Consider the following 27,257-nt stretch of genomic DNA (forward strand, 5'->3'; position numbering starts at 1 on the left):
GAGACCATAGTGCGGGGCAAAAAGTGGAGAGCGGGGGAAACTGCCCTCCAAGCCTCCGTAATCACCGCCACTTCTAGCAGGGGTAGAAATATACGTACATCATAGCATAGTGAACTGGTTATCTAAGCTGTCTTGTGATATATCTTAAGTTAAAATCAGTCATTTTGTGCAACTCATTTCTTTGTACTAAGCTTCCATTTCTTTGTACTAAGTTTCCAGTGCTTACAAACCTTTACGTCTTTACAGTAGGCTCAATAGGATAGCGGAAATGATGCCTGATAAGTTCAAAGACGCCATCCTTAGCGGAAACACTAGCGCCATTAGTGTCAGGGACATTAAAACTCTGGACACTGGATTGTTGGAAATACTACCGGTAAGTATCAGTTGAATTCTGCAATATATGTAGGGTGCAGTTTTTAAGCATTGTAAGCAATTCTTACAAATAAAAGAATATTAATCCTGGGCGTAATCCTCCAAGGCGAAATTTAAGGTAATCAAATGTTAATCAACGTGGTTAGCTTGTTGTGGGCCTAGTATGAAAAATGTCAACAGATGTCGTGGTAAGACTCATGTAAACAACGCATAGTCGTTCCTCTATTATAGCCAGCGCCAAGCCACAGTGAGAAACTGACCTACAATGTAAGCAACCGGAAAAATGGTTACGCTCTGAGCTTTTAGTGCTGTGTTCAATGTCTTCATCCGCAAGAACGTAATTATAAACTGAGAATAACCGTAATTGTGTGATCGAAAACTGATTGATGGTAAAATCGTTTAGTACAAGAAATTTCACAAAGAAACTGAACATCATTTCAATGGAACGACCATCTCCATTAATCCCCACTTAGTGTTGCCCACGAGACGAGACTTTGGCCTGTCTCGTCTCGTGGAAATGCTGTGAAATGCTGTCTCGTCTCGAAAATATTCGTTTGTCAAAGGGACACATGATCAATCTCGTCTCGTCTCGAATTTTTAAAAGCCTGTCCCGTCTCGTCCCGTGGGCAACACTATCCCCACTCTTTTTACTGGGACAAAGCAGTGAAAGCGCTAATTAAAGAAACAAATGATGACGCAATTTCCTTGATATTCTCCTTATGTGACTCGAAGTCAGCAGATTGTGAAAGGAGTACTTGCTACGGCTTTGCGGTCTATTATTCAGGTAAATATGGATAATGATCTATCTGTACTATTGCACCTCTGGAGGTAAAAGCGGCTGGAGCGTGGTGCTGATCACATCACCTCCCAAAAAATGTCCCGAGATCGAGAATGTGTGGGGCCCTACCCCACATAACCTGAACGTGACTTCATGGCACGGTGCTATATGCACGGGAACTGCATTTTTTTTTAAACCTTACTATAAATAAGCACAAGCAGTGGCGGCGATCAGGGGGGCAAGTTACCCCCACCTATGCTAAACCTTTTCTACAAAGGAAAATATACTGTATTTCCCCCCTCCACCTTGGCCCCCGGTTTGGAACCCAATCGCCGCCACTGAGCACAAGTAATGGACAATTTGCTTGGTAATACTTTCGCATCACTGTACAAAATTTAGTTGACTTGGGGAAAGGTTGAGTAGGAAATTTTCGTTCGTCGTACAAATTTACACGAAATGGCAGCTCATGTCTTTTTTTAACCATTAAACCTTTCCAAGAATAATTCAATGTTAACTTAACGCTTATGTAGGATATTGACTGCATCCAAATGCTAAATTTATAATGCTACTACTTTTCTTTAGAAAGCCACGTGACGTGTCGCGTGACGTTATCCACTAGTCATATTGTTTGTGGATACGCTTATACAAATTCCACCTTATTCCATTACTACGTAAGTTTGACAGATAGTAAACGGTTTTATAGAGCAACCTTCTTTATTAACATTCTAATGCAGCGGTTCCATGTCTGACCTTACGAAATAATCCCTCAGTTTCGTGGTACTGTCCTTCTACGTTTACACAAGAAGCTATTTCGCCATTAATCCAGTGTGCATTTGTCACTCCCACATTCCTGCATAAAGGATTATTGGCCACTGCATGCTCTCCCAGCTCCACGTTGCTCAACTGCATAAATATTTCGAACGTAGAAAGGCATGAACTGTCGAATGTCGCTGTTTGATAGTCTGGTATTGTTGAAAGAAGGTCACGGGGTTGGGATGGAAGGAAATGTCAATCCTTGTTGAAAATGTCAGTGGAGCGCTAGACGTTTGTGAGGGTGAGAGTTTTTTTTATTCAACTAGACAGTGTGGGGGTGAGCTTTCGTTACGTAATTCGGTCAGTAGGCCACACAAAGTGAAATTGAGGACAGTGTTGACACTTCACGCTTGCTCCCCATTCTTCTGTGTGGGCATTCAGCTTTTCAATGACGTTGCTAGCTTAATTCCGACACGCGCGACATCTATTATGCAGTCAGGCGAGGGAGAAAATCTGGAAAAATCTCCTGTGAAAAACCTTTGCACGCTGGAATCTTTTCAGAGCGAAAAATGATGATTTAATAGGGGAATGTTACAGGCCTTGCCGTCTGTTATGTTCTACAATATGGTGAGGCAAGAGAAAGTGGAATTTGGAAAGCAAAGCGAAAGTTTATAATAAAAATGGGGAAATGTTACGTGTGCTGCAACTTGATGTAGGTTTCTGCAGCCATTCCCCCAGTATCCTCAAAATAAACCATCCAAAATAACACTAGTATAGTGGAACCACAAGCAAAAATACCTGCTCATACCCGCGACTCCTGTGCACCGTACTCCCGCGCGGAGGGGAGGGGCAGAGTGGAGCATGCTTCCTTATGGCCGGAGCTGAACTGAGGAAGGGAAAGCTGCGCGGAGACTTTTCGTCGAAGGTTCTTTTCCTTGTGGTCGCTCTATAGTTGCTTCTTGAGGTATGCCAACTTTTGAAAAACTTTTGGGTGACATGTAATTTGATATACAGGGTGATTCTAAAGGTAGGGTACAAACGAAAACCACAGATACCTCCCATGAAATAGAGACGAAAGTGCCTCTTCCACTTTGCCGAGAGATGCCTCCGTGAGGAGCTAGAGAACGCCGAAAACGTGTGAAAATGAACTTCACACCGCTGTACAGCCAGTACCAGTGAAGATAGAAAGGCGGAACAAAAGAAGTCAAAAGGAACATCAAAGTCGCCAATCCGAAAAACACCAGGCGGCAGCTGCGCAACGCATGCGCATGGGGTTCCACAAAGGAAATAGGAGAGTCCCGCAAGACAAGTGAAGGGAAAGGGTAGCGATCGACAACGGTAGGGACAAAAGAAGCAATGAAGCATGAAGTAACAATTGCACAGCGGGAAACAAACACCATGACTGAAGCAGTGCAGTCGAGAAAAGTAGTGCGGAGTTGCAGAACCACGGGAGGACGACGTAGGACGAAGAAACACACCCAGAATGCAAGCAAAGTGGTCCGTGACACTCGACAGGCAACGACCTCTGCGAGACATCCCCTCGGTGTGCTGCTACGGGGAATCCCTCCTCATCCCGCATTTGTTGTCTCCTTGGCAGGTACCATTCCCCGTCCGGTCCTCTTTCTCTTTTGTTGCACCGTGCTTTGTTCTTGCTGCGGTGTCCCCCCCACTATGTTTGGGGACTCCCGCCAGCGCCGCCATTTCTGCCCCAAACCATGTACGCGTCTGTTGCCTTGACTTGTCTTGCGGGACTCTCCTATTTCCTTTGTGGAACCCCATGCGCATGCGTTGCGCAGCTGCCGCCTGGTGTTTTTCGGATTGGCGACTTTGATGTTCCTTTTGACTTCTTTTGTTCCGCCTTTCTATCTTCACTGGTACTGGCTGTACAGCGGTGTGAAGTTCATTTTCACACGTTTTCGGCGTTGTCTAGCTCCTCACGGAGGCATCTCTCGGCAAAGTGGAAGAGGCACTTTCGTCTCTACTTCATGGGAGGTATCTGTGGTTTTCGTTTGTACCCTACCTTTAGAATCACCCTGTATGGAGAGACATATCAAATAACAATATCATTCTGTAAAAATATTCTCGATTGGACCAGTAAGTGCTGATAAAAATAATTTCGTAAAACATTAGTTATCTCGGCTTGGCTGTTCTTATAATACTGCAGAAAATACAAATATACTGGAGTAATTCGGAAACCAAAGAACGTTTCGTCACACAAGATATTTATTTGTGATAGTACAGAATATACACATTTTGTCTCATATTTTCACCCCCCCCCCCTTTTCACATAATCGCCTTGGACACTGAGGCACTTCCAATCCATGACGGCATCCTGTAGGTCCTAATCATTTGCAAAGCGTTTACCAGCAAGGTGCTCCTTCATCTTCGGAAAAAAAGGAAAAGTCCGAAGGTACCAAGTCCGGACTGGTGGGAGGATGATCAAACAGAGACCTGAGTTTTTGTGATGGCACGGTCTGTTTGAATGTGTATGGCTTGTGTGGCGACTGAGCATGATGCTACTCCACTGAATGTCGTTACCTGGCAAGGGTGTTGTGTGAAATCCATGTTTCATCCCCTGTAACAGTTTGATCAATGAACATATTAAGTTCGTAATAAGAACGAAATAGCATTGCATTAATACAACAGCTCTGTGGCCACCTGTGAGCCACTTCCATGATAGTACTGAAGAGAGTTATTGAAGGATTCTATTTTATATTGTTGAAACCTTTTTTTTTATACATCATACCATCATCATCATCACTTTTCATAATACTTTATCTCATGTGGGAGGGGTACCTGCCCCTCTGACCCTCCTGATAAATCCGCCAGTGGTGCATTCATTTGTTGAGCCCTTATAATGAATGTATCCTGATAACAAAGGCCACTTGTTAAAACATGGCATAAGATTTATCTATGAGTATGGAGTACACGAAAACACGGGTAACTTTGCACAGGATATTTTCCTTAAGGTTGTTGATAGCTATAACCTGTCAGAAATAATGTTACTTAATTGCCATGAAAGCTGGTGAAAGATAAACATTTGTTGCATGGCTTTCCCGATGGCATAGTGGTAGCATTGTTGCCTTGTAATCAAGGGGTCCCAGGTTTGATCCCACTTTAAACTGTAGGTCCAGTCCCAATTAGCCTTACCTTACTGTACATAAAGTGGACTTAAAACAACAAATCAATCAATCAATATGTGTATGTGTTGCATGGGTGTCGCCAGAAATTTTTTGTAACTGTAGGGTTAGACTATTTATATAACTTGAATAGTTATAATAATAATAATAATAACAATAATAATAATATTAATATCATGGTTATGATTATTATTATAAAATGTTATAAATTTATTATTATTGTTGTTGTCTTCTTTCCACTTGATTAATCAGATGAGTGGACACAGCTGTTTTTCATTATTTTCTTCTTAAGATTCATACAGTGTACTGAAATTAATAGTTATTCTATCTTGTTATTGACTTTTACATATTTCATTCAAGAACAACCTTTAAAAGTTATGGAAAAATTTTATTAGTCATAAAGTTAATGTTATTTGACCTCACATGGAAACTCTGATTTTTGGAATCTTGAAAACTTTAATCTTTGATTTAAACTGTAGAATATGAAGACATAAAACCTGTTTCCTGTATTTTTATAACTCAATGTTTTTTTTGTTCTGACAAAGTGTTTACTTTGACTATTCTGTTCGAATACTAACTGAAGTTTTTTCTGTAATATAAAAATAAAAATAACAAGCTTTCTGCTTTTTTGTAACTTGAAATGAATGATAACAATTTCTAGAGCAAGGGGGCTCGAGGCACCTGTTCAATCCTTGCCCTTTATGATGCCCATGCTGGGTGCTAAAACATTTTGACCAACTAAATCTTTGTTAAAACATTTTGCTGTAAAAGAATATGTTATGAGGTGTAGTGGGTAGAAACCACAAATGTGAGTGCTCTTGTGTGTATGTATGTATTATGAAAAATAAATAAGTATTGTGGTTGATTTAAATAATATATGTTTTATCCATTGCAGCCCCGATTTACAAATGTGCTAAACTTTACACAACTGAATGCAATAATTGATGGTTTAATGCAGGGGGAAAAATTAACAGCTCTATTCCGTCTCCTGGATCTTACAGGGATGAAATTTGGCACTTCTCATCTTCTGGAAAAGATCCATCGTTCGGATGGAAAGGTAAGTGTAGGATAATTTGTTCATATGTTAACAAAAGTGGTATTAAAGCATATTTACCTATTTTAAATACAGTTGTAAACAATGGCATGGGGGACAGTCCCCCCTGCCACTTTTTGCCCCTGCACTATGGCCTCTTAATGCTAAGCCTTATCTACTAAGAAAAAGTACACAGTCATTGCACCCTCCAGTTTTGGCACCCAATCGCTGCTAAATCTAAATTCCAAGGTCATTCTGTGCCACAGTTGGATGGATTATTAGATTTGCAGAATCCTTATATTGCAATCAGAATATTTTCTTCAATTTCTATTGTTTGGTATGATGATATTGTGTAAGAGGTTTAAAAATTTTCGTAAAATCTTTTGAACATGCAAAATGAGTAAGAATCGACTGAGCATGTTCAAGAGGACGATAGAGAAATGGAAAATCTTATAAAAATGGCAAATAAGCCTACAAAATGTACTCAAACATAACTTGTTTCAAAGTTATATTAACATTTTGAAATTCATGATTCGCAACACGATTCCCTATTATATTGTTAATATTAAGATGTTGGAGACATACAGATTGCACAAATTTTATAAAATCAAAGTAGGGAGTGTGCATGTTCCCATCCCTTTATATGATATTAAAAAAGTGACTTGGCAAGATAACTACTGCCAGAGAAATGTGTGCTAACATAGGTTAATACATCTAGTTCCAGGTTAATAGTTCTGCATTACAAATCGGAACAACCTTTATGCAGGTACTAGGGGACTAGTGTAAATTGATTCTTCTTTCCTCCTCAGATTTTTCATTTGGAATAATGTAAAATCTGTCCTGTCCAGATATTATTAGAATATTTAAATCAAGAAGACTTAGGTGGGCAGGCTATGTGGCACAAATTGGAGAGGAAGGAAGAGTTTACACGATTCTTGTTGGGAAACCTGATGGAAAGAGACCTGTAAGAAGGCGAACATGAAGATGAAGGGATAACGTTGAGATGGACCTAAAGGAAATTGCTAAGGATGGAAAAGATTGGATTGTTCTTGCCCAGGCTTGTGTTGTGCAGCCATAAACCTTCGGGTTTAAGAAGGCTAGAGAGTTAGTTGGCTGTCCCAATTCTTAAGATTCCTCTTCACACATACTGATACCCCTTCTCAGTACTTTAAGTGTTATTGCCTCCTAATCAGGGCTTGATATCCCCCCCCCCCTTAGCTAGCAAAACTTTCGCAAAGCATCACCCACATTGTCACCATGTTAAACCATAGGAGCATCGTCTCAGTTAGCCCCAAGTATAGGGCTGCTTCTAATTGATTCCTCGTGAGCTCGATTTTATAGAATAAAATGTGAATAAAATTTCCTGACTACAAGGAACTCCAAGCACAGAATGGTATGAGTGTACCCATGTTTGATTTAAGACGAGAGACCCAAAATTAAGATGCTGGCTTAGTATCATGAGAGGAACTAGGTGCCTGCTTGAAAGTGATGGTGATTATCTCCAGTCTAGAAAGGGAGATAACATATCGTAATGATTTGCTCATGTGAGTAATGCATGGGCAGAAATGAAATCTACTTGGCAGACATTGAGGTGGTGTTGCACCATAGAGTCTAACCAAACATTTTGGACCTGCTTCGCCACTAATTGTGAAACAACTTTCAAAAGTGTGCTTTATACAGGGTGATGGAAAACGTAAGTATTATCTATTACATAATCAGTAGTGACACCAGAAAAAAAATAATTAACAATGATCCAAAAATTACATATTAACAGTTTTTCTGAGAACTGGATGTGACCATGTCCATTTGTTGGAGGGGCTTTGACCCACCTTGGCCCCCCTTTAGCATTGCCACTGCATGTAATATTTAGTCTAGAATTATTATGAAATATTATTGTACCAAAACAAGCTCTACTATTAAAGAACTTTGTCATATGTCAAAGTGCATAGGAACAGATGTCTTAAAGTGGATTATATTTGATATTATTCTGTGGCAACGATCAGAGGGGTGAATACCCATCTTTTGCCTTTTGTCCTGCATTGTGGTCTCTCAATGCTAAGCCTTGCCTACCAAGAGAAAGTAAACTGTCCATGCCCCCCTCTCCCCCCTGTAGTTTTGGCACCCAATCACCAATACTCGTATTACTACTGTTACTTATAAACACTGGCTAATACACAAGAATTTTGGTTTCAATGGTTGGACATAAATAAATATCTATGTTTACATAAAATTCATTAGTAAGGCATGAATTGGTGTTAGGATTACAATATTCAAAACTTCCACATGACTGTTTGTTTGAATTACTTTAATATTCTAATTGCTAAAAGCTAGCATGAGTAAATAAACAATCGTGAATTAATATTTATCAATGAAATATGCAGAGTCACTGCCCAGAAACCAAGAAAACACCTTTTTTTTTGTAATTTCAGTTGTTAGGCATGTATATATGTTCCATTCAAATATTAAAAAATATATATATTAAATAGATAAGCAATGGTAGTTTGCACATTTTGAACTGCTTAGTTTTTAAAAGTTTCCATGTGTAGAGTGAGAGTTTGTTTTTAAGTCCACTTTATGCACAGAAAGGCTAACTGGGAATGCACCCAAAACTTGAAGTGGGATCCGAACCACTATGTGCCTCAATCTTGTATTGAACCTTGGATACCTTGATTACAAGGTGATGAATGAATGGATACTATTATCTGAAGTGTTTATATCAGGGATAGCCAGACTGTGGATCGCCAGCTACTGGTAGCTCGCCGAGGTATTTTCAGTGGCTCATGATTGGTTGGCTACACATTGTTGGTAAAAACATCAAGGGGAAATGTATCTAACATCGCATCTTCATACTGATTGAAGTTCAACCTTAGGTGGCAGACAGTCCAGTCAATACTTCTAGAATGAATAACAGCAATAATCCTCTTAATTCTAATACATAGAACCATTCTCAGTCTCACATGGACCTAAACATTGGTTATTACTTGTGTACTAATAAAAATTGCAATATTGTTAGGGTACTTGTCAGCAGATATGAGAAGAAAAGACCCTTAAGCGCCAGTTATGTCGGTCAGTACATATCAAAACTATCAGTAACTGCCAGAGCTGCAAGATTTGTGTGCTGATATGTGTACCAAAGAATAGCAATGCAACATAAATTTACTGGACAAACCTGTTCTGTCGTGAGACACAACTACAGATCAAAAGTTTTCTAGAGTTCAAGATCTTGCAAAGAGAAGTATAACTCTAATGATATTTTTTATTACTATGGCCCTATCTATTAAAAAGAAGAAATTTACTACATCTTAAATAGCACACAAAGCAACCTCCAAAATAGCTGATCAACTAAACAAACATAAATTATACTTCCTCTCCCCCCTCAACAACCCAGGTGTCTTATGATGCTGAATGCGAGTGCAAGGCTCATTAAATCGCCAGATCCATCAGGCTCATCAGTGAGATAATTCAGCAGCATCTATCAAATGCAAAAACAGCCCAACCAACTATTGGACTTGCAAAGAAAATTTCACAACCATAAAATCGAAAAAGTACAAGTAAAATATAAAGCACACACTCTCATAGACACAAAAATGAAAGAAACACATGCCATCCTGCACTGCAACGATGAACTCAACATACATAGGCACACCACGTCTGGCTTCCCTTACTGCAGCAATTAACACTGGTGAACAGCAGAGGACACATACGTAGACATACAGGTGACAACAGCACACCTATCGGCAATTTACGAAAAAACAGCAGAAACGTGCCAAGCAATTACACAACGAATTCCAACGAAGATGGTGGTAGTGGCTACCGAAATTAATAGAAAATTACCTAGCTTTGCAGAAAACGTGAGTACCTGAAGAAATCATTATTAAAGAATCACCCCCGCTAACCCCAGGTAGCTCGCCATGCATGTGTAAAGTAGCTCCATGTCTCTGGAAGTTTGGTGATCTCTGGTTTATGTAAATATTATTAATAATAGTTAGTTGTAATTTTATTGAAGTATGCTAAAACATTGGATGCAATATTTTCTTCCTTACAGGGTGGCCTTGCAAAAGGTTTGCTGCAAGTACTTTTGAAGAAAGTCATCCCAGAAAAGTGGACTAAAGACTTTCCCAGGAAACTTGGTGAAAAATTAGGCCTCATTCCACCTTCTCAACTCGTGAGAGTGAATGACAGAGAAGCAGCTAGAGAATTGTTAGTATACAACCATGTTTTCTTCACTCTACTTGTAGTTTAAAATGAATTAGGTTGTTCAGATGACCTTATAGTATTCTCATCTCCATTCAACACAATACATCAATGTCTTTTATGCATCTCTTTGGTGTTCCTGTGTATTCATCATCTTCAGAAATATGGACCCTCGATTTTACGTTTTTCAGGAGACCAAGTTCAAAGAACTTAAAATGTAGGAAAATGTAAAAATCCAGAAAAATTTTATAGCGTTTTACTCTATTGGGACCACGAACATTGAATGTATGAGAAAAATGTCAAACGGGGGAATGTAAAATCGGGGTCCCACTGTAGTTCACAAACTCAAGTTTAGGTCAGCAAATAAACTGACATACCTAACTGAAATGGAAAAGGACTTTCTTAAAATTTCTCATCTTAACAAACGTCACTTTATATGTGATCCTTCATCAGCGGAGGCACCTAAATAAACTTAACCTACACAACCTTTTAAATGGATAGCAACTCACACATTTTCAGGTTAAAATTACCTAAAGACTACATTGGCAATGTTGGCTTAAGAGACAAGTATATTACCTGTCTCAATCTTGAAGAGATGATAAATAAGTTTCCAAGTTAACTCGCACGGACATGCTAATGTTAGTCTCTTAAAACTGTCTCTTAATTGCTCTGCACTTCACTCCCAAACAAACTTTAAAACCGACGTTCACCTTTCATAATAAAGATCGACTGTCTTTCAAAAACCAAACCCAGTGTCATCTCCCCAAATCCAAGATCAACTGTTTAAGATTCAACTTGCATCCTGTCCACCTATGCTCCTCCTCCTTTTCTCTCCGTCTCACCACAGTTTACCTCTGCAATAACTGGAAAATGCTTTGTCCTGAACTTTGTACTGAAGTTAACACATTTGTTAATGTTTCTTGCCTGTTACCTAGCTAAGCGCAACTCAAAAATGAAAATGAGAGATACGCTATGATACCATCTATCATGTGGCATATATGGATGATTAGCATACAACCTGATGAATATATAGTCTATGCTTACGACATACACAATACTCCTTCCAAAAACTACTGCTAAAAAGAATCAAACATCTGCTTTGCTCATTGCTTGCGATAGTCACGTGCTCAAATCACGTCACAGCATAGACTTAGGTCCTTCCCAACCAGAGGCATTCGTACGTTTTCTTTGCTATTACCATGCAAGAATATTTCCTTTTCGGCCAATAGTACTAGCTACATACGGGCTGTACGTAGTGGTAGGAGAGCATGCAGGCTTGACTACGTACGGGCCATACGTAGTGGTAATCAAGAGGTTAAGAAAATCATATTGGTGACCGTAAGTTCTGTCTTGCTGGTTTCATACATAAAGGCGAGTCAAGTGAAAATGAGCCCATTGGTCTGGCACAATGCCCTTGCCATGTGCCTGTAGGACATGTTAGATCTGTAATCAATAAATGATTGTAAAGCACATTATTATGTAACGTGAATGGTAATGGTTTTGGAGGTGACTGTAGCATGATGGGTGCTCCATGCTGTTGGATTTTTGATTGCTGAAAGTTTGAGAACTCAATATTCAAGCAAGAATAGGGTTATCAGATCGCTACGAGTGAAATGTAGGACATAATGTTCCAAAATGACTAAGTCAAAATGTAGGACACAAAACATTCACAATAAGAAATACACATTTCTAGAACATATTAGAAAGTAATTTAAAAGTTTCAGCTTTTAAAAAAATATGATTTCTTAAATGCAAATTTTCCAAACTTGCAATCAATACTACACAATACACTTCTTACTACTTGATTTAACTGACACTTCTCAAAGGAGGCAATTGTTATCAAAATTTCAAGTTTAGTCAAAACATATTTATGATAGACTGAACAGTCAAGCTCTATCAAATTATCCTCAACCTCAGTACTTAAACTTTTCACAGACTTTTTGAAAACATTATCTCTCTCATGACTCCGTTGTGCTGGTGGTAATGAAAGTACTCTCTTATTATGACCTGGAATGGCACACAAATATTCAGCAATTACCATAACTTGAAATGGTTCCAGAAGTTTCATTTAGGGTAGTTTCTAGTTCAATAACTTTGTTCTCTATAACCCCTGCTTTACAATCAAAATATTGAATAAGAATGATAACACCTTGTTTCATCAGTGTAAACCCCAAGGCAAGAAATTCCACTCAGGCACTGAACAGTGACATCCAGTGGCGGCGATTAGGAGGGTCGTGAGGGGCAAGTTGCCCCACCACTTTTCAACACTTTTGCTCCTGCACTATGCTAAAACTTATATACCAAGAGAAAGTCAACTGTCCTTGCCACCTAATTTTGGAACCCAATCGCCGCCACTGATGGCATCATCAGAATGTGGTCCCAGTGTTCTAGCAGAAACCTTTATTTTCCTTTTGGGTAATGACTGAATCAAAATAAATTTCACTTGAGTTTGGGAGTGCAGTCAATAGACTTGTAACTTGTATAATTTCTCTTTGTTTAACTGAAACACGTATTTACCTAATTAATATTATATGATGCTCAAAATGTAGGACATTTATGATATTTTTCAAATTCCTCCTGGACACCGGACATGAGGCTAAAAATTTAGAACATCACCAGAGAAAAACCGGACGTGTGGTAACCCTAAGCAAGAACAGTTTTGCACACCCTTCCTACAGACCAGACTTATCACTTTGTGATTTTGTGCATTTCTGGTACATTGAATAAGCACCTGAATTATTGTGGATTTGTATTGGATGAAACAGCAACCTAACATGGACCAACCCCATCTCGATTGGCCTATGTATGTGACTCAACTGACATCTGTTTCTTCTACATTGGCCGTTGATTTCATTTTGACATTTTTAACAACTGTTTTTCAATAGCTCACTGAATGTTCACTTACAACAAGAGGATATAATATGGTGCATTTTGGGACAACAGAGAAAAGTTTAAGAATAGATGAAAGGTGTAGAATATTCATGGCAGTACAATGTTAATTTGATATTATCCCTTAAAATGCGTTTTCCATTTTAATAAGGGATTTACTTTTGTCTTTTCTTCAGATGAACAAATTTCAATGTGCCAGTGGTGGGGATAGAACTTATGGCAGACTTAGTGTTTTACTTGTCCAATTCTGGTAACCTATGTGAGGGCGAGTCAAATGAGAGTGATCAAGCATTGTCCTACATTAGATAGGAAGCGACATCACAAATGTGCCAAAAGATAGAAGTAATTTAATATCATCTTTTTTCACTACTTGGGCTTTACCCATAAACACAACGTAAAATCCATGTTTTTCTATATGATTTCCATTTTAGATGTCTTAGCTTTTAATATCTAGATTCCCCATACCTGCAAAACAGTATATTTTCCCCCTTTAAATGATAATGAAAATTTTACAGATTCAACTCATTTCCTTACAGGTTACATTTGCTGGAGAGTGGAGATGTTGAATTGAGTTTCAGGAACAACACGATTGACAAAAAGGTATGTACTAGACCTACTGACAGGGTGCAAAATTCTGGGGGGTCGGGTAATTTCCCCCAACCAAAAAACTTTTTTGAAAAAATTCCCACACCAAAAATGTTCGGGGAGAGTTCTTTTTATAATAATGAAGCTAAACAATTGGTTTTAACTTCAAATATACTTTTATAAAAAATAATCAAAAGTATAGAAAAATGAGGAATAATGTCTGTGTTTTTGTGAATTTTGCATACTCCCCCCCTTTCCCCTCAAGAGACCATTAAAGCAACAATGTAATTAATAAAAAGCAAAAATTCAATTAAAATATAACATAGTGAAACAATCTCAACTAGTTTGCAATTCATTGACAGTTTTAACCAGTTGGTAAAGAAATTAGTGTATAAATACATAAAAGTAACAAACTAATTCTTTTTCTATATATATTTAATAATATATGTATTTATTTCTTGTGTAACATAATAAATATGTATATCATATAATAATTGATATGTGTATACATGTATGTGTTTGTGTGTGTGAATTAAGATCTTCCCCCACCAGTCTTCAATGATTTTACATCTCTCTCTGATTGATCTAATTCAATTACTACTCTAGTTTCTATCATTTTGAAAAAGAACACCCTAATTTCAGTTCTTAACAGTATCTTGAAGCAATATTATTTGGAACTCAGACCTTCATTGTAAGTAATTCCTAATTTTTATTTCAGTCCCTTAGTTATAAGTTGGTAGATGCTGTATACGGAGACCCAAAGAACTGGAGCAGTGAAGAGATCCAGTCTGTGTCCAAGCATTTGCCTGATTTCCCTCCAAGCTACCTCGACGAGTTAGAGAGCCAGATTATAGTGGATGACATAACGGTAATCAGAGAGGTAAGTTTACTTGACTTCTGTTCTGAAGCATACAATTACTGGCTACTTGTCAGGTTCTAGAACTGTTAGATTCTATTCAGCTCTGCAAACCTCTGTGTTTTGTTGCAAATGCCAAAGGACAATGCTAAAGTGGAGCGGGTGCATGAACTGGGGGAGGAGGGGGCGGGGGTCACTAGCTCCAGCTTTCCCACAAAATAAGTTGTGAAAGAAATTCATTTAGTTCATTCAACTTTTACATTCAAAAGTAAAATAAATGTTCTTATTCTTCCAAATAATTGAAAAGAAAGCAGTGCCACACTTTTGAAATGTATATTCCTTGCCCTCCCTGGAAAAAACATGTCCTCTCCAGAAAAAATATCTGGGTACACCCATGCTCTCTGAAACATTAGTGATTTACACACAGCTTTAGAAATATTTTTTAACATACAATCTTGCAACTAAACTTCAAAGTGATGCAACTAAATTCCATGTGGAAAAGGTCGTCTTTCAATGAATATTCACAGCAAAACTGTATAGTTACAATAAGAGCAGGTGATGGAAGGGGAGGGGGGGGGGTTGTCAAATTAGGAGCACGTGAACTGATATTATTTTGTATAAATATGTGTGACAACTGAAATAATCAGCATGTTCTAGTTACTGCAAGTAGTCTTTTGTGCTAGGGAATAAATAGTATTTAAAATAATAACATGCTGAGTGATTAGTGTCTCACTATACATTTGTCTAAATAGAGTTTATTACATAATACACAATATGTACCGAAATGCACATCACAATACGACACAGAATCAGTATAATTCAGTGTTTACCCTGCAGATTTAAGCATATGGCATGGCCTGAGCCACCCCCTCACATGTAGCTAGTGCAATGTCAGCAACTGCGGCCATAATCTGTGTTAATTGTATGCAGGCGTGTAGCCAAAATTTTATTTTGCGTGGGGGGAGCTCATCCCTTATCAGCAGCTGCCATCTAAAGCAATAAAGTAGGGGGTAGAAGCCCTGAAGATGAATTTCTCATTATATTACAACTTATTACTAGAGGCACATATTTTTTGTAAATAAAAAAGCAAAATTTCTGTACAAAAATAGCGAATTTTGGGTTCGAAAGTGGTAAATAAAATTAAAATTTGCTGTTATAGTGGTGTATAAAATGACCTTTTGGTTTAAAAATTGTGAATATAATCCCAAATTTGATTTAAAAACTGCACTTACTAAACAAAATGAACATATCCCTTCTAATAACATATTTATGTCATTACCAGAATATTAAGTTTTATCCTGTACAAAGGGGTCCATTTTTACTTCTCAAATATTTACAGCAGAATTAATCATTTTACCGTGAATTGCATAACACTCAGGATAATTCTGACTTCAGAAACTGTCGCGTTTGTAAATAAACTCTAAATTTCATGTTTTAGAGTCTGTTTCACATTTTGCAGTTCATTTCGCATTATTTCGTGACAAAACAGGATGGGAAAATGCACCCCCACACCTTTTAGAAACATGAAAAGTTATCATTACAATGTGTTATTTCACATTTCATGTTTTCGTCAAAAACGAGACATTCATGCCTCTACTTATTTCACAAGATGTTTAATCCTGCTAAGAAAGTAAATCCAATGTACACTATTTAAATTAGATATTTTAAGGATTTTGTGGGTGGAGGCCTCAGTCCCCTCCTGAGCCCCATAGCTACGTTCCTGATTGTGTGTGATGTTGATCACCACCTCACACATCTTAGATTTGGAAAATCCCTAGACAAAAAAAAAAGTACAAGAGGTATGGATGTCTGGAAGGGAGGCAAGGAGAGCCACGCCCCCCTGGAAAATAAATGTTCACCTAAAAAGTATATATTTCACACATAATTTCATTTGTCATAGTAATGTATGTTAATTATTATAAGGATGTTGAAGGAACATAATAATTTCAGGCTGAAGTAGTGTTTTTTGAGGCAGCATCACTATTATGGGGGGAAAATACTTCCTTGGCCCCCCTTGGAAAAATACCTTACTTGCCCCTCCCTTGAGAAAATCCTGCCGACATCCATGACAAGAGGTCCAGGTTATTGATGAGAATGTATGAAATACTACTAAATTTAAATTAATGAAACCTTTCACACATGGCTGGCATTTAATCGCAGTGCCAACTGGTGTGAAAAAAAAACCTTCTCCCAAAAGAGTGTAACTTATCACTTTCCTGTGCCTGTTCTTATTAGGGAGGACGACGTGATGTTAACAAGGAAGGGTAACAGTGTTGGCAGAGACAATATTATTAACCAGTCTCTACAGTATTTAAATACAACAGGTTCTTCAGCCTAAAAGTACATGGTGGATATTAATTTATTTAGTTGAAGCAATACCTTTAGCTCGGACACCTTGTAGTTACGATTACTTTCATGAAATTTATTATATAGGGGCATTCCAGTATTACATGTGACATTTAACAAAATGGAAGGTTTTAGACATGAGATTGGAATGAAATATTCATAATGCACTGATTTCTTAGAATTATGAAGTATTTTGTGGTGTCTGCTAACAAAATTTTTTAAAAAAACTTGAAAATGATGGCACAGCCAAAATGCAGGAAAATCATTAACAGAAATATGTTACGTGTGTGATGCTTTAAATATGTAGCAAAATGTGGCTTCATTTGTCCGTAAAATACACAGGCTACATATGATAATAATTTTTGTTGCTGAAATATGCAAATTATATGTATATTCAAACATTTCAACCTTAATGCAATTAAAAACACTAACAATTTTCAGAGTAATTCATTTTGTTATTTACATGTAGTAGGACCACGTTCCGTGGGAATGTCCCTGTATTGTTTTGTGGTAGAATTCAGTAGTAGCCTTGCTATTCAAGCCATGCAACCATTGAGATCATATTTCCTTCCAGGTGAAATTTGATGACCCAAAACAAGCCAGAGTGATTGTTAATAAGTATTTAACAAAGAAGAATGTCACTCAATGCCCTCACTTCCAGGTAGTGGAAGCTTTAGGAATGTAAGTAGAAGGATAATTTTTGTTGCATGTATGCCCCAAACACTTTTTGAGCACAGGCTTCAAAGTGAAAGAGCATGGGGCCACTTTCAGAGTAACGTTTGTGACGTTCCTTTTTGGTGTTCGCCACTGGATAACTACGTCACGATAGCTGGCCAATCTCCCTGTGCGGCGGAGTTATGAGACTCTCCTTAATGTTATGCTACACTGAGCATTCTCAGGACATACGATTAGAAAAAGAAATAGCTTCTTGCCATTTTACAAGTTTAATAACACATTTTACCTTTAAACAATCACTGCAAAACAACAACGATATTCACAAATACAATCACATTTCAATTAAGCTGCGGCTTTTCTTTTATAACAGTGTTTTTCACAAAATTAACATCATCTCTCACAACTCAACTTACTTTTCACTTCTTCACGCACTGTTGTCCTGGCAATGGAATGAATAAAAAATTAGACAGTTCTACAAATGTTTGTAAACCGGAAATGACTTCCGCTTCCGATATTGCATGTAACAAATATACAGCCAAAATTACAAATTTAAATCAACACAAACGGTAGTATTGAAACTAACAAATAAATCAAACACATTTCTGTGAAATTAACAGAAAACAAATATAATATTACATATGGCCAAAATAAACAAGGCGTATCACGTTTAATTACAGATATTTCTTGGTATTGGATCATGTAAATAGAAAACTTCATACATTAAAATCTGCAATGTCTAATTATAACCATGTTCATCCAATACTGCAAAAAAGTGTGTTCCTTGTCTGTACAATATTGGTGTGTTATACACTACTTCCCCACTTAAAAATTGAAAGGTAACAATGCTTGTGCAATACTGGACTTAATTCCTGTTGTACCTTGTGGAACATATGGCATCAACAAAGTATCACCATCTTGTCCTAGTGACTACCATTAACTTTACTTCCTTTCAGCTCTTTCCTTCTTAACGGAGCTTTCAGACCGAAGCGACAAGCAATGTGTGACAGGGTATGGTCTCACTAGTGACAAGTGACACACGCCTCTTCACTGCGCATGTGCGAACAACAGACTGGGGAAACATGATACACATCATGGAGAAAATATTGCAGTCTGAGCGACATGTGCAGGTTATCGTGTAACTTTGGTTCGAAAGGTTGCATTGATTACTGAGGGTCTGTTTCCAAGAAATGTGTTGTGCTCGGCACCTATCAAGTGTCACTTGTTGCTTTGGTCCGAAATTTCCCTTACAGTGCCTCAGCATAAAAAGATAATCATGCCTGTCTAGGTCTTCCTCTTTTACTTCATGATTTCAATCTAATGCATCCTTGTCTCTCTCTTCCCTTCTCTCTCTCTCTCTCTCTCCCTTCTCTCTCGATACCCTAATTTCCCTTACTGAATGTATGACCTATCCTTTTCCATTTCCACTGTTTTATTGGTATACACACCTGTCACCAAAGTTCTTGGTTTTCAAATGCTTCTAGCCAATATATGGTATGTTCAAGATTCTTCTCAAGTTAAGATGTGGTCTTTTTTGTTATTTTTCATGTTCCGGACCCATATAACTGCACAGACTTGACATTACTTTGCAAAATGCAAAGTTTGATCTTCATATATATTTTACTGTTTATTCTGTACTGAATAATGCCTTGGTAAAGTGCCCTTTGCTTTTTGAACATGTTGTGAAACATCCCGTGCAGAATACACCCTCCATCTTCTGCAACTGCACTATCCAGCTACATCAAACTATCCACTTACACTTATGACTAGTTGAGATGACATTGTAAACTTCTTGAGAAAGAATATAAAAAGAAGTTGTTTGTAAAGAATTACCTTTTTGGAGGAACCCACACATCAATCTCTCCTCCACACAGCACACTTCGAATACTAAACAGTGGGGACGATTGGGTTCCAAAACTAGGGGGGCAAGGTGCAAAAACTAGGGGAAGCAAGAGCAATTTACTTTCCTTTGGTACATAAGGTATAGACTAGAACAGGGACAAAGTGGCAAAAAGTGGGGGCAACTGCCCCCCCCCCCCTAATTGCCACACACTAACCCTTAGTATGAAGCACAGGCGGTGTGCAAGTAAATAACTCATTACAAGTAAATAAATAAAGTGTTCCATTTCTTTCGATATTTCAAGTAAACACATTGGTCAAGTGCATGGGTGCTCATAGGAGTTTTCTCAGAGGGAAGGGGGCGGGGGGCTCTTCAAGATTCTCGACATATTCAGGATGCTCGTGCATAGCACGAGCATGGGATTCAATGTGTTAAGAGAATGATTCAAATAGCCTCAGTGCTGACACAACAATAATAATTTATAAAATTATTACTTTAATTATTGTCCTCCTCCGTAGTCGAGCGGGTTAAGGCGTTCACTCGTCTTGAGATCGTTCGCTGCGGGACGGCGTAGGTTCGAATCCGGCTCTGGTCGGAATTTATTCGGCCTACGTATAGGGCCGGTGGCAACCCACCATCGTGAGGAAATTGGGAAGCTCCGAGTGAGTGAGCGTAACCCGATCGAGAAGACCTGCAACGGCTGGGGGCTCGTCGGGCTGATCCCCCGACACTCCAATACTGGTCTAAGATCTCCACGCTACAACAGGTGACGGAGGAACAGTGTGGGAGGGAGACCAGCAGTCGGTAGGTAAGCCAAGGCCCTCATCGGGCTGTAGAGCTATGGGTTGGGGGTTACTTTAATTATTAATTGATTATTAATTTCATTGAATTCCATAGAGTGGAAACTCATTTTTATATTCCTAGATTTTACTTTTTCACACATACATTATCTTCATGGCCCCTGTTTTATCTCATTTAACAAGGATAATTGTTACCTTATCTAACATGCTTTTATTCCTAGCTAGTGATTAATGAATGCAATTTTTCCCAGATTTTACATTTTCCTGTATTTTAAGTTTCATATCTTGTTCCCTCTGAAAAACATAACATAAGGTTCAACAGTAGTTACTTCAAACTAATATAGAAAAAAATAATTCCAAATAAACTTTCAGGCTAGGTCCTCTTGCTGCTTACATCGCTCCCCAACTGCTGACTGATGTAACACCAGATGTGCAGGAAACGTTTCTGGAACGAATGACTTCAGCCCTCTCGGAAATGGGAAGAAAAATTCCAGTGCGGGTTAGTGGCTCAACCATGTTATTCCGTATTTCATGAATAAGGCTTAACTATACAGGTGCTTAAAATGTGACTGTCTTGATTTTCAGTCCAGATATGAATATTCTGCCAATATGACTTAACCATGTCAGAGTTTTTATGATTCTTATTGAAATGCACTGATTGAAATACCAACTGGAGAAAATTAAATACAGCATGTTTCAAAATGATTTGAATGATAAAAACACATTCCCTACAACATAATCATGATCAAATATCCCGTGAAATACATTCAAACACATTCTTAAGCCTTTTTTGTAACGGTCCCAGTAGTTCTAAATTCTGCAGCCAGGTGCCAGGCTGAACAGTTGTTATAAAATGGCTGCCAATGGTGAGGAGAAATAATTTTGCGAGAGTACAGAGGCTGTTCAGTGTATATTTGACCAAACGCGATTCCTCCCCCCTGCACTCAGAATGAACTCACCCAACCTTGGTCAGGCATGTTTGTCAGTGCAGTGTGTGAGCTGTAAAAGAGTGGTTGTGTTTTCTCACTGGGCCAAAAATCCTGCCCAAACTGAGCCGCTTTTTGGGAGGAGTGCGTTGTATAACTTTCCAAGTGTTTGCATTTTCTCGCTTGGCCGAAAATGCTGCCAAAACAGTTGCTTTTGGGAAGGTTATGTTGTAGCCTTTTATGACGCAAAGTTCAGTGTGTCAATGATCAGGAAGTAGTGTAAGAGCAAGAATTGTGATGTTAGTTTGACTTTATTCAAGAATGTGATCGGCAAGTATAAGGATTGCATGGCCCCAGCGTTCGGTTCTCCAACAAAGGGGACGAGAACACGTCCGTGCACACAAGCCACCACCAGTATGCAGGTGCAAGGTGCGGTTAACAGTTTCCAAAGACATATTTAGATTTTCTATCTGTTTTTTGGGTCGGTGGATTCTCTTGCATGCCCATTCTGCAAAGTTTCACCTGCATACTGGTGGTGGCTTGTGTGCACGGACGTGTTCTCGTCCCTTTTGTTGGAGAACAGAACGCTGGGGCCATGCAATCCTTATACTTGCCGATCACATTCTTGAATAAAGTCAAACTAACATCACAATTCTTGCTCTTACACTACTTCCTCATTATTGACACACTGAACTTTGTGTCATAAAAGGCTACAACATAACCTTCCCAAAAGCAACTGTTTTGGCAGCATTTTCGGCCAAGCGAGAAAACGCAAACACTTGGAAAGTTATACAATGCACTCCTCCCAAAAAGCGGCTCAGTTTGGGCGGGATTTTTGGCCCAGTGAGAAAACACAACCACTCTTTTACAGCTCGCACACTACACTGACAAACATGCTCGACCAAGGTTGGGTGAGTTCATTCTGAGTGCAGGGGGGAGGAATCGCATTTGGTCAAATATACGCTGAACAGCCTCTGTAAAGCAGTCATGAGTGTACAATGTCAGTTTCGTACACAATTTCATGAAGATCCACCAGCAAAAAATCTCTTATCGCATTAGCGTTGCAGTGATGAGAACATGCTGAAACATGGCTGGATGGAGTTAGATTACAGTAATGACGTGTGCAGAGTAACGAAGGGTGTTCACATTGAGCATTTGTGAGTTAATTTTGCAATAACCATTTGCACTTAAACTTGGACAGTTACATTACATGTGTGTGAAATTGTATCTTATTTTGACAATTTATGAATAAAATATAACAAGTTGAAATCATTCACATCGTTTTGAAATACATTGTACATTAAAAAAAAAAGCATAATCCACATGAATCCATAGCATGTAATTTTCAGGAAATATTGTCGATACCTCCATCTTCCCTTTGAACTATTACATTTACCAATTGTACCATGAAGAATTGAATGGCGTAAAGAGGAAAGGGTGTCTGCATAATTAGCAAAGCTCCATGTACAGTGAGAGACATAAGTATTACGAAGGAAATTGCCCACCACCATACTTTTCCTCTGTTTTACCCAAAGAGAGTCTCAAGAATTGTAACAAAATGTCAAGAGGACTTAAAGAGCATGTTTTAAAAACAAGTAGGATGCAAGGGAAAAATTAATGAAAACAGTCTTGGACAAATTGCTGAGCAATACTTGTGCATCTCACTGTACCACAAACTAGGGACTCCACAATAAACTTCAACTTTTCCCCAGGCCTCCAGATTCTCTGTGACCCTCTTATAACTTTGCCTAAAAGTTATAACTGAAATTGTCTACAGGAGCCTCACAAAGATGATAGCTCCGGGCCTCTACATACATAAATCTGAGCCTGCGCACCATTCATAAAAATATTGTTTTCACTACCTACACTACTCCATAGTACAGTTCTAAGGAATTGGTTCTTTGATGTACTTTAAGTAGAATGTGCCAAAGTGCTACCTAACAATTGAAGATTACTTTTCATGTACATACAAATTTGTAATCATTTTATTTTGTGTTTTGAAATTGATTGCACCTTGTTTTTGTAATATGAATATACTATTACATGTCTGACACCTCTATTTCTAGCATTTCTCATAATTAACAATAAAGTCTAATATTCTACATTTTTCTTCATACATATTGTAAATTGTGTCCAATGTATTACTGCAGATTTTATCTGTTGTAGGGATGACCAAATCAAGATAAAATTTTATCCAGATACCGGCTATACAGATTATTGAATATCTGAATTGTCCATATCTGTATATCTGAATTATCTGGATATTATTTGAAATATTCAGATATCCTAATGTGTGCATTTTCCAGACAGTTTATCCACATATTCTTTTTTCATCGTTTTGATATTTCATCCTTCATCAGATCTGTTCTATCCAGATATCCAAATTATCCGGATATTCGGATATTCGTTATCCAGATTTTGTGTCCATCCCTAGTGTGGTGGAACAACCAAGCTGATAAGTCCTGTATTATCCTTGTACTAATCTATGGCATGATGAATTAACTTTATTTATATTGAATACTTGCATTTGGACAAAAGTGAGTTTTACATTTTCTAATATTCCAGGCTGCTCAAGAGTTGATCTCCCTGAAGTTAGATGGAGCCAATCCTCACTCGGCAGACTGGAACAGCCTTGGAATCTCACTGTTGCAGACTCTGCCTCTCAATCTCCTTCAGCAGGCAGGAAGGAACAGGCTGGTGGAACTGGCAGATGCACCAAATGTTCGCTCAAACAGGGAACTTGTGAGTTTATTTGCATTGTTCTTGTGATTGCAGAAACAAATTGCTGATGTAGTTGTACAATCAATATATTCAGGAGCAGCTCAAGATAAAATTTTCATCCTGGCAAGGTGGATATTTGCCCACCTACCATCTACTTACCACACTGCCCCTTCCCATCTTTCTACCCTGATACTCCTACCTTCATCCAATAGAAACATGACCATGTTATATACCTATGCATGGTTTTAATGACTACAAATAATATCCATATTTTAAAAATACTTTAAGTATTACTAATTTATCTTCTAAATTTATATATGCATTGCTTACATTGTAGCATTATTTCTCTTGTAGTCTACGGTTATTACAAGCATAAAAACACAGTTTTTCGTTGTGACGTTTCAGGAGAACACACGCTCTCTTCATCATTTATTTTTAGTGACAACATCCATTGTATAACTGATTCTTTTTTGTTTAATAAATTTTAACCATTGTTATAACTGTATCTTTAATCAAACTAAAAATAAATGTCTGATGAAGGGAACGTGTGTTCTCCTGAAACGTCACAACGAAAAACTGTGTTTTTATGCTTGTAATAACCGTAGACTACAAGAGAAATAATTTAAGTATTACTGCTAAGGAACACGTTTATGTAGGCAAGTAGTTGTTTAATACCTACATAAAGACATTAAAGTAACGGTAATCTCTTAGCTTAGATTGCTACATGATTTTGCAGTATATTTATTATTGTTATGCAGCAGTAATGTAAATTAATTCTTGCCAACAATAAATCCAACTGTTTTTAAAACAAATAGCTACACACCCAGTGAAGGCACATAGTGGTTTGTATTCCACTTTAAACTGTATTTCCAGTCCTGATTTGCCTTTCAGTGCATAAAATGAACTTAAAAATAAACTGAAACAAATAAATAGCCATGCTTATGTAATCAGAAATACGGTTTTGGCACTAATTAAAGGAGAAGTAAAAGTTCGACACCCCCTCCCTCCAAAAGGTGGAATCCCAGTCAGTCAGCTGCCCCTGAATAGAATTGGGGCCATTTGCTTCCTAGCCTTATAGTGAACAACCGATATGAAATACGAGGCATATTTTTAAAGTAAGTTCAGTTTTGATATTACATAAATACAAGGACACATGTTGTAATAATTTAATTTTACATGAAAGCCTGGGCCTACATCTACTTTTCAACATAATTGCCACCTACATTAAGGCACTTATCGTATCGTACGACCAGCTTCTGAATGCCATCTTCATAGAAATTGGCTGCCTGATGTGATAACCACTGCTGCATGGCCGTTTTCACGTCATCTGTGTTAAAGCGCTGACCGGCAAGGTGCTTCTTTAAGTGCAGGAACAAGTGATATTCACTGGGTGCTAGGTCAGGGCTATAGGAGGGTGGGTTCGATGCGCCGCATGTGGACGAGCATTGTTGTGAAGCAATACGATCCCTTTACTGAGCATGCCGCACCTTTTGTTTTGGATTGCACGACGCAATTTATTCAAGGTCTCACAGTATGTCACAATTGCATACAGAACACTGTGTGACACTTCTGTAAACTCCGTAGATAAAGATTAAATCGTAGAGTCTGCTTTTGCGTACTTTTTCATCAACTTGCTGCACCAGGTCATCGTTCATGATGAATGGTCGCCCACTTCATCCCTCATTATGCACGTTTGTATGGGCATCTTTAAATGCCCTCACCCAGCATCTTACCATATTATCACTCATAGCATTGTCTCCATACACTTCTGCAATCTGCTGATGGATTTCGGCCGCTTTCACGTCTCTTGCACTTAGAGAACGAATGATAGCACGTAGCTCACACTCTGCATGACTTTCAATCGTCTGGGCATTGTAACCACACCTGAACAACTGTCTACTTGGGCGAACGGTTGCGTACTGCCATCTGTGGCAAGCCCATAGATGCAGGTCTTCAGCACACATGTGCAAAACGGCGAGTGCAGCACTACAGCGGCCTAATTGCAAAACGGAACTTACTTTAAAAATATGCCTCATATATTGCTATATTGAAATATGCTTGATATGAGACAACAAAACTAAGTGGACTTCATGCACAAATCGGATAATCATAGTGAGAATTCTTGATGCGAGATCAGAGCTTTTTAAATGGGCCCCCACTGGAACAACAGCATTATTCAATATGTCAGCTTGAAACTCCCCACTGTTCTTCCAAAATGTTACATCAAAAATTGTGTTTAAATGCTTGTAACAACTGTAAACTACAGGAGAAATTATTGTATAATGCAAGCAATACATACATACAAGAAAGAAAGATAGAAAAAATATGAGGTTGACTTATTATAACCCAATGTTATGAGATCTAACGGGTGAATGAAATACGTGGAGAAAATCTAATTATATATGGTGCTGGGGCTAAAAGTATCTCAAAAACACCCACGCAAATCTCAGCAGCCATTAGGTTTATTGAAATAATAATATTATGCAAATTAACTCAGTTTTTTTTTATGAGGGGTTAGTTAAGTTCAATATTAGCACTTTTTGTTATTCGGCAGATGTTAAAACAATGCACAAGCTCTTTAGGCAAGTGTTTTTCCAGCATCTGAGTCATTATAGAAAGCAAAGCCTTCAACAATATGCTTTTCCACATCGACCAAAATTTGAACTTTTATCTGTCGTGGCTACTGCTGGTGCACCTGTACCAGTGGCTCGAAAGTGTAAAACAACAAATCGTGGATATACTTCATTATGTTTGGATACCTTTAGCCCGGACACACCAAATGTCATCATATATTTCCATTTCTTTCCAGAACTTTGTCCTTGGAAACAAACTAAAAGCTCAGGAAGAACAAGGAGAGAACATAGTGGACGTTTCATCTTTTCCGAAAGCCTTCTTCCGTTCACTCGGCCTTGATTTCCTGGTTACTTCTCCACCCAGCTATGTTAACAATATTCTCAGGAAAGTGGAGGAAAGTGCGCAAGTGATGGATCCCGATCAGAAACTGGTTTTATTCAATAGGGTAATGCACATTTTATAGTTTTTTTTTTTTTTTATGAACACTCGTGCATATCTTAAATCTTCACTTATCATGGTCAATTAAATTGTGTATGTAAGATGTACCAATATTTTAATACTTCGATGTACAATCCAAGATAAATATATATTCAGGAAATTAGAATCATGAGTTTCCTGATTTATTTTATACTAGCTAGCATTGCCCAGGTATTTATTTATCCCAATCTTGTATTAGACAGGAAAATAATGAATTCTAACTATAGTGTAAAATGTAACTAATTTTAAATGTGAATGTCACCAATTAGCTTAGCGACTCTGAAAACTATGGATTCAACAC

The 27,257-nt window shown here is 38.1% G+C and overlaps 1 protein-coding gene across 1 annotated transcript in view; it reads left to right on the top strand.

Annotated features, from left to right (window-relative positions):
• The window catches only part of LOC145977972 (uncharacterized), a 286,923-nt gene that overhangs the window by 204,457 nt on the left and 55,209 nt on the right, over window positions 1-27,257 (top strand). Inside the window, exons 6-14 of the mRNA XM_083110320.1 lie at window positions 247-373; window positions 5,939-6,100; window positions 10,122-10,276; window positions 13,696-13,759; window positions 14,463-14,624; window positions 17,521-17,627; window positions 20,631-20,757; window positions 23,750-23,926; window positions 26,715-26,924. Coding sequence (XP_082966446.1) covers window positions 247-373; window positions 5,939-6,100; window positions 10,122-10,276; window positions 13,696-13,759; window positions 14,463-14,624; window positions 17,521-17,627; window positions 20,631-20,757; window positions 23,750-23,926; window positions 26,715-26,924 — 1,291 coding nt within the window. The remainder of the gene's footprint in view (window positions 1-246; window positions 374-5,938; window positions 6,101-10,121; window positions 10,277-13,695; window positions 13,760-14,462; window positions 14,625-17,520; window positions 17,628-20,630; window positions 20,758-23,749; window positions 23,927-26,714; window positions 26,925-27,257) is intronic.

This window comes from Lepisma saccharinum, chromosome 24 (genome assembly GCF_977018435.1).
Source record: "Lepisma saccharinum chromosome 24, izLepSacc3.1, whole genome shotgun sequence".
Classification (NCBI taxonomy): Eukaryota; Metazoa; Arthropoda; class Insecta; order Zygentoma; family Lepismatidae; genus Lepisma; species Lepisma saccharinum.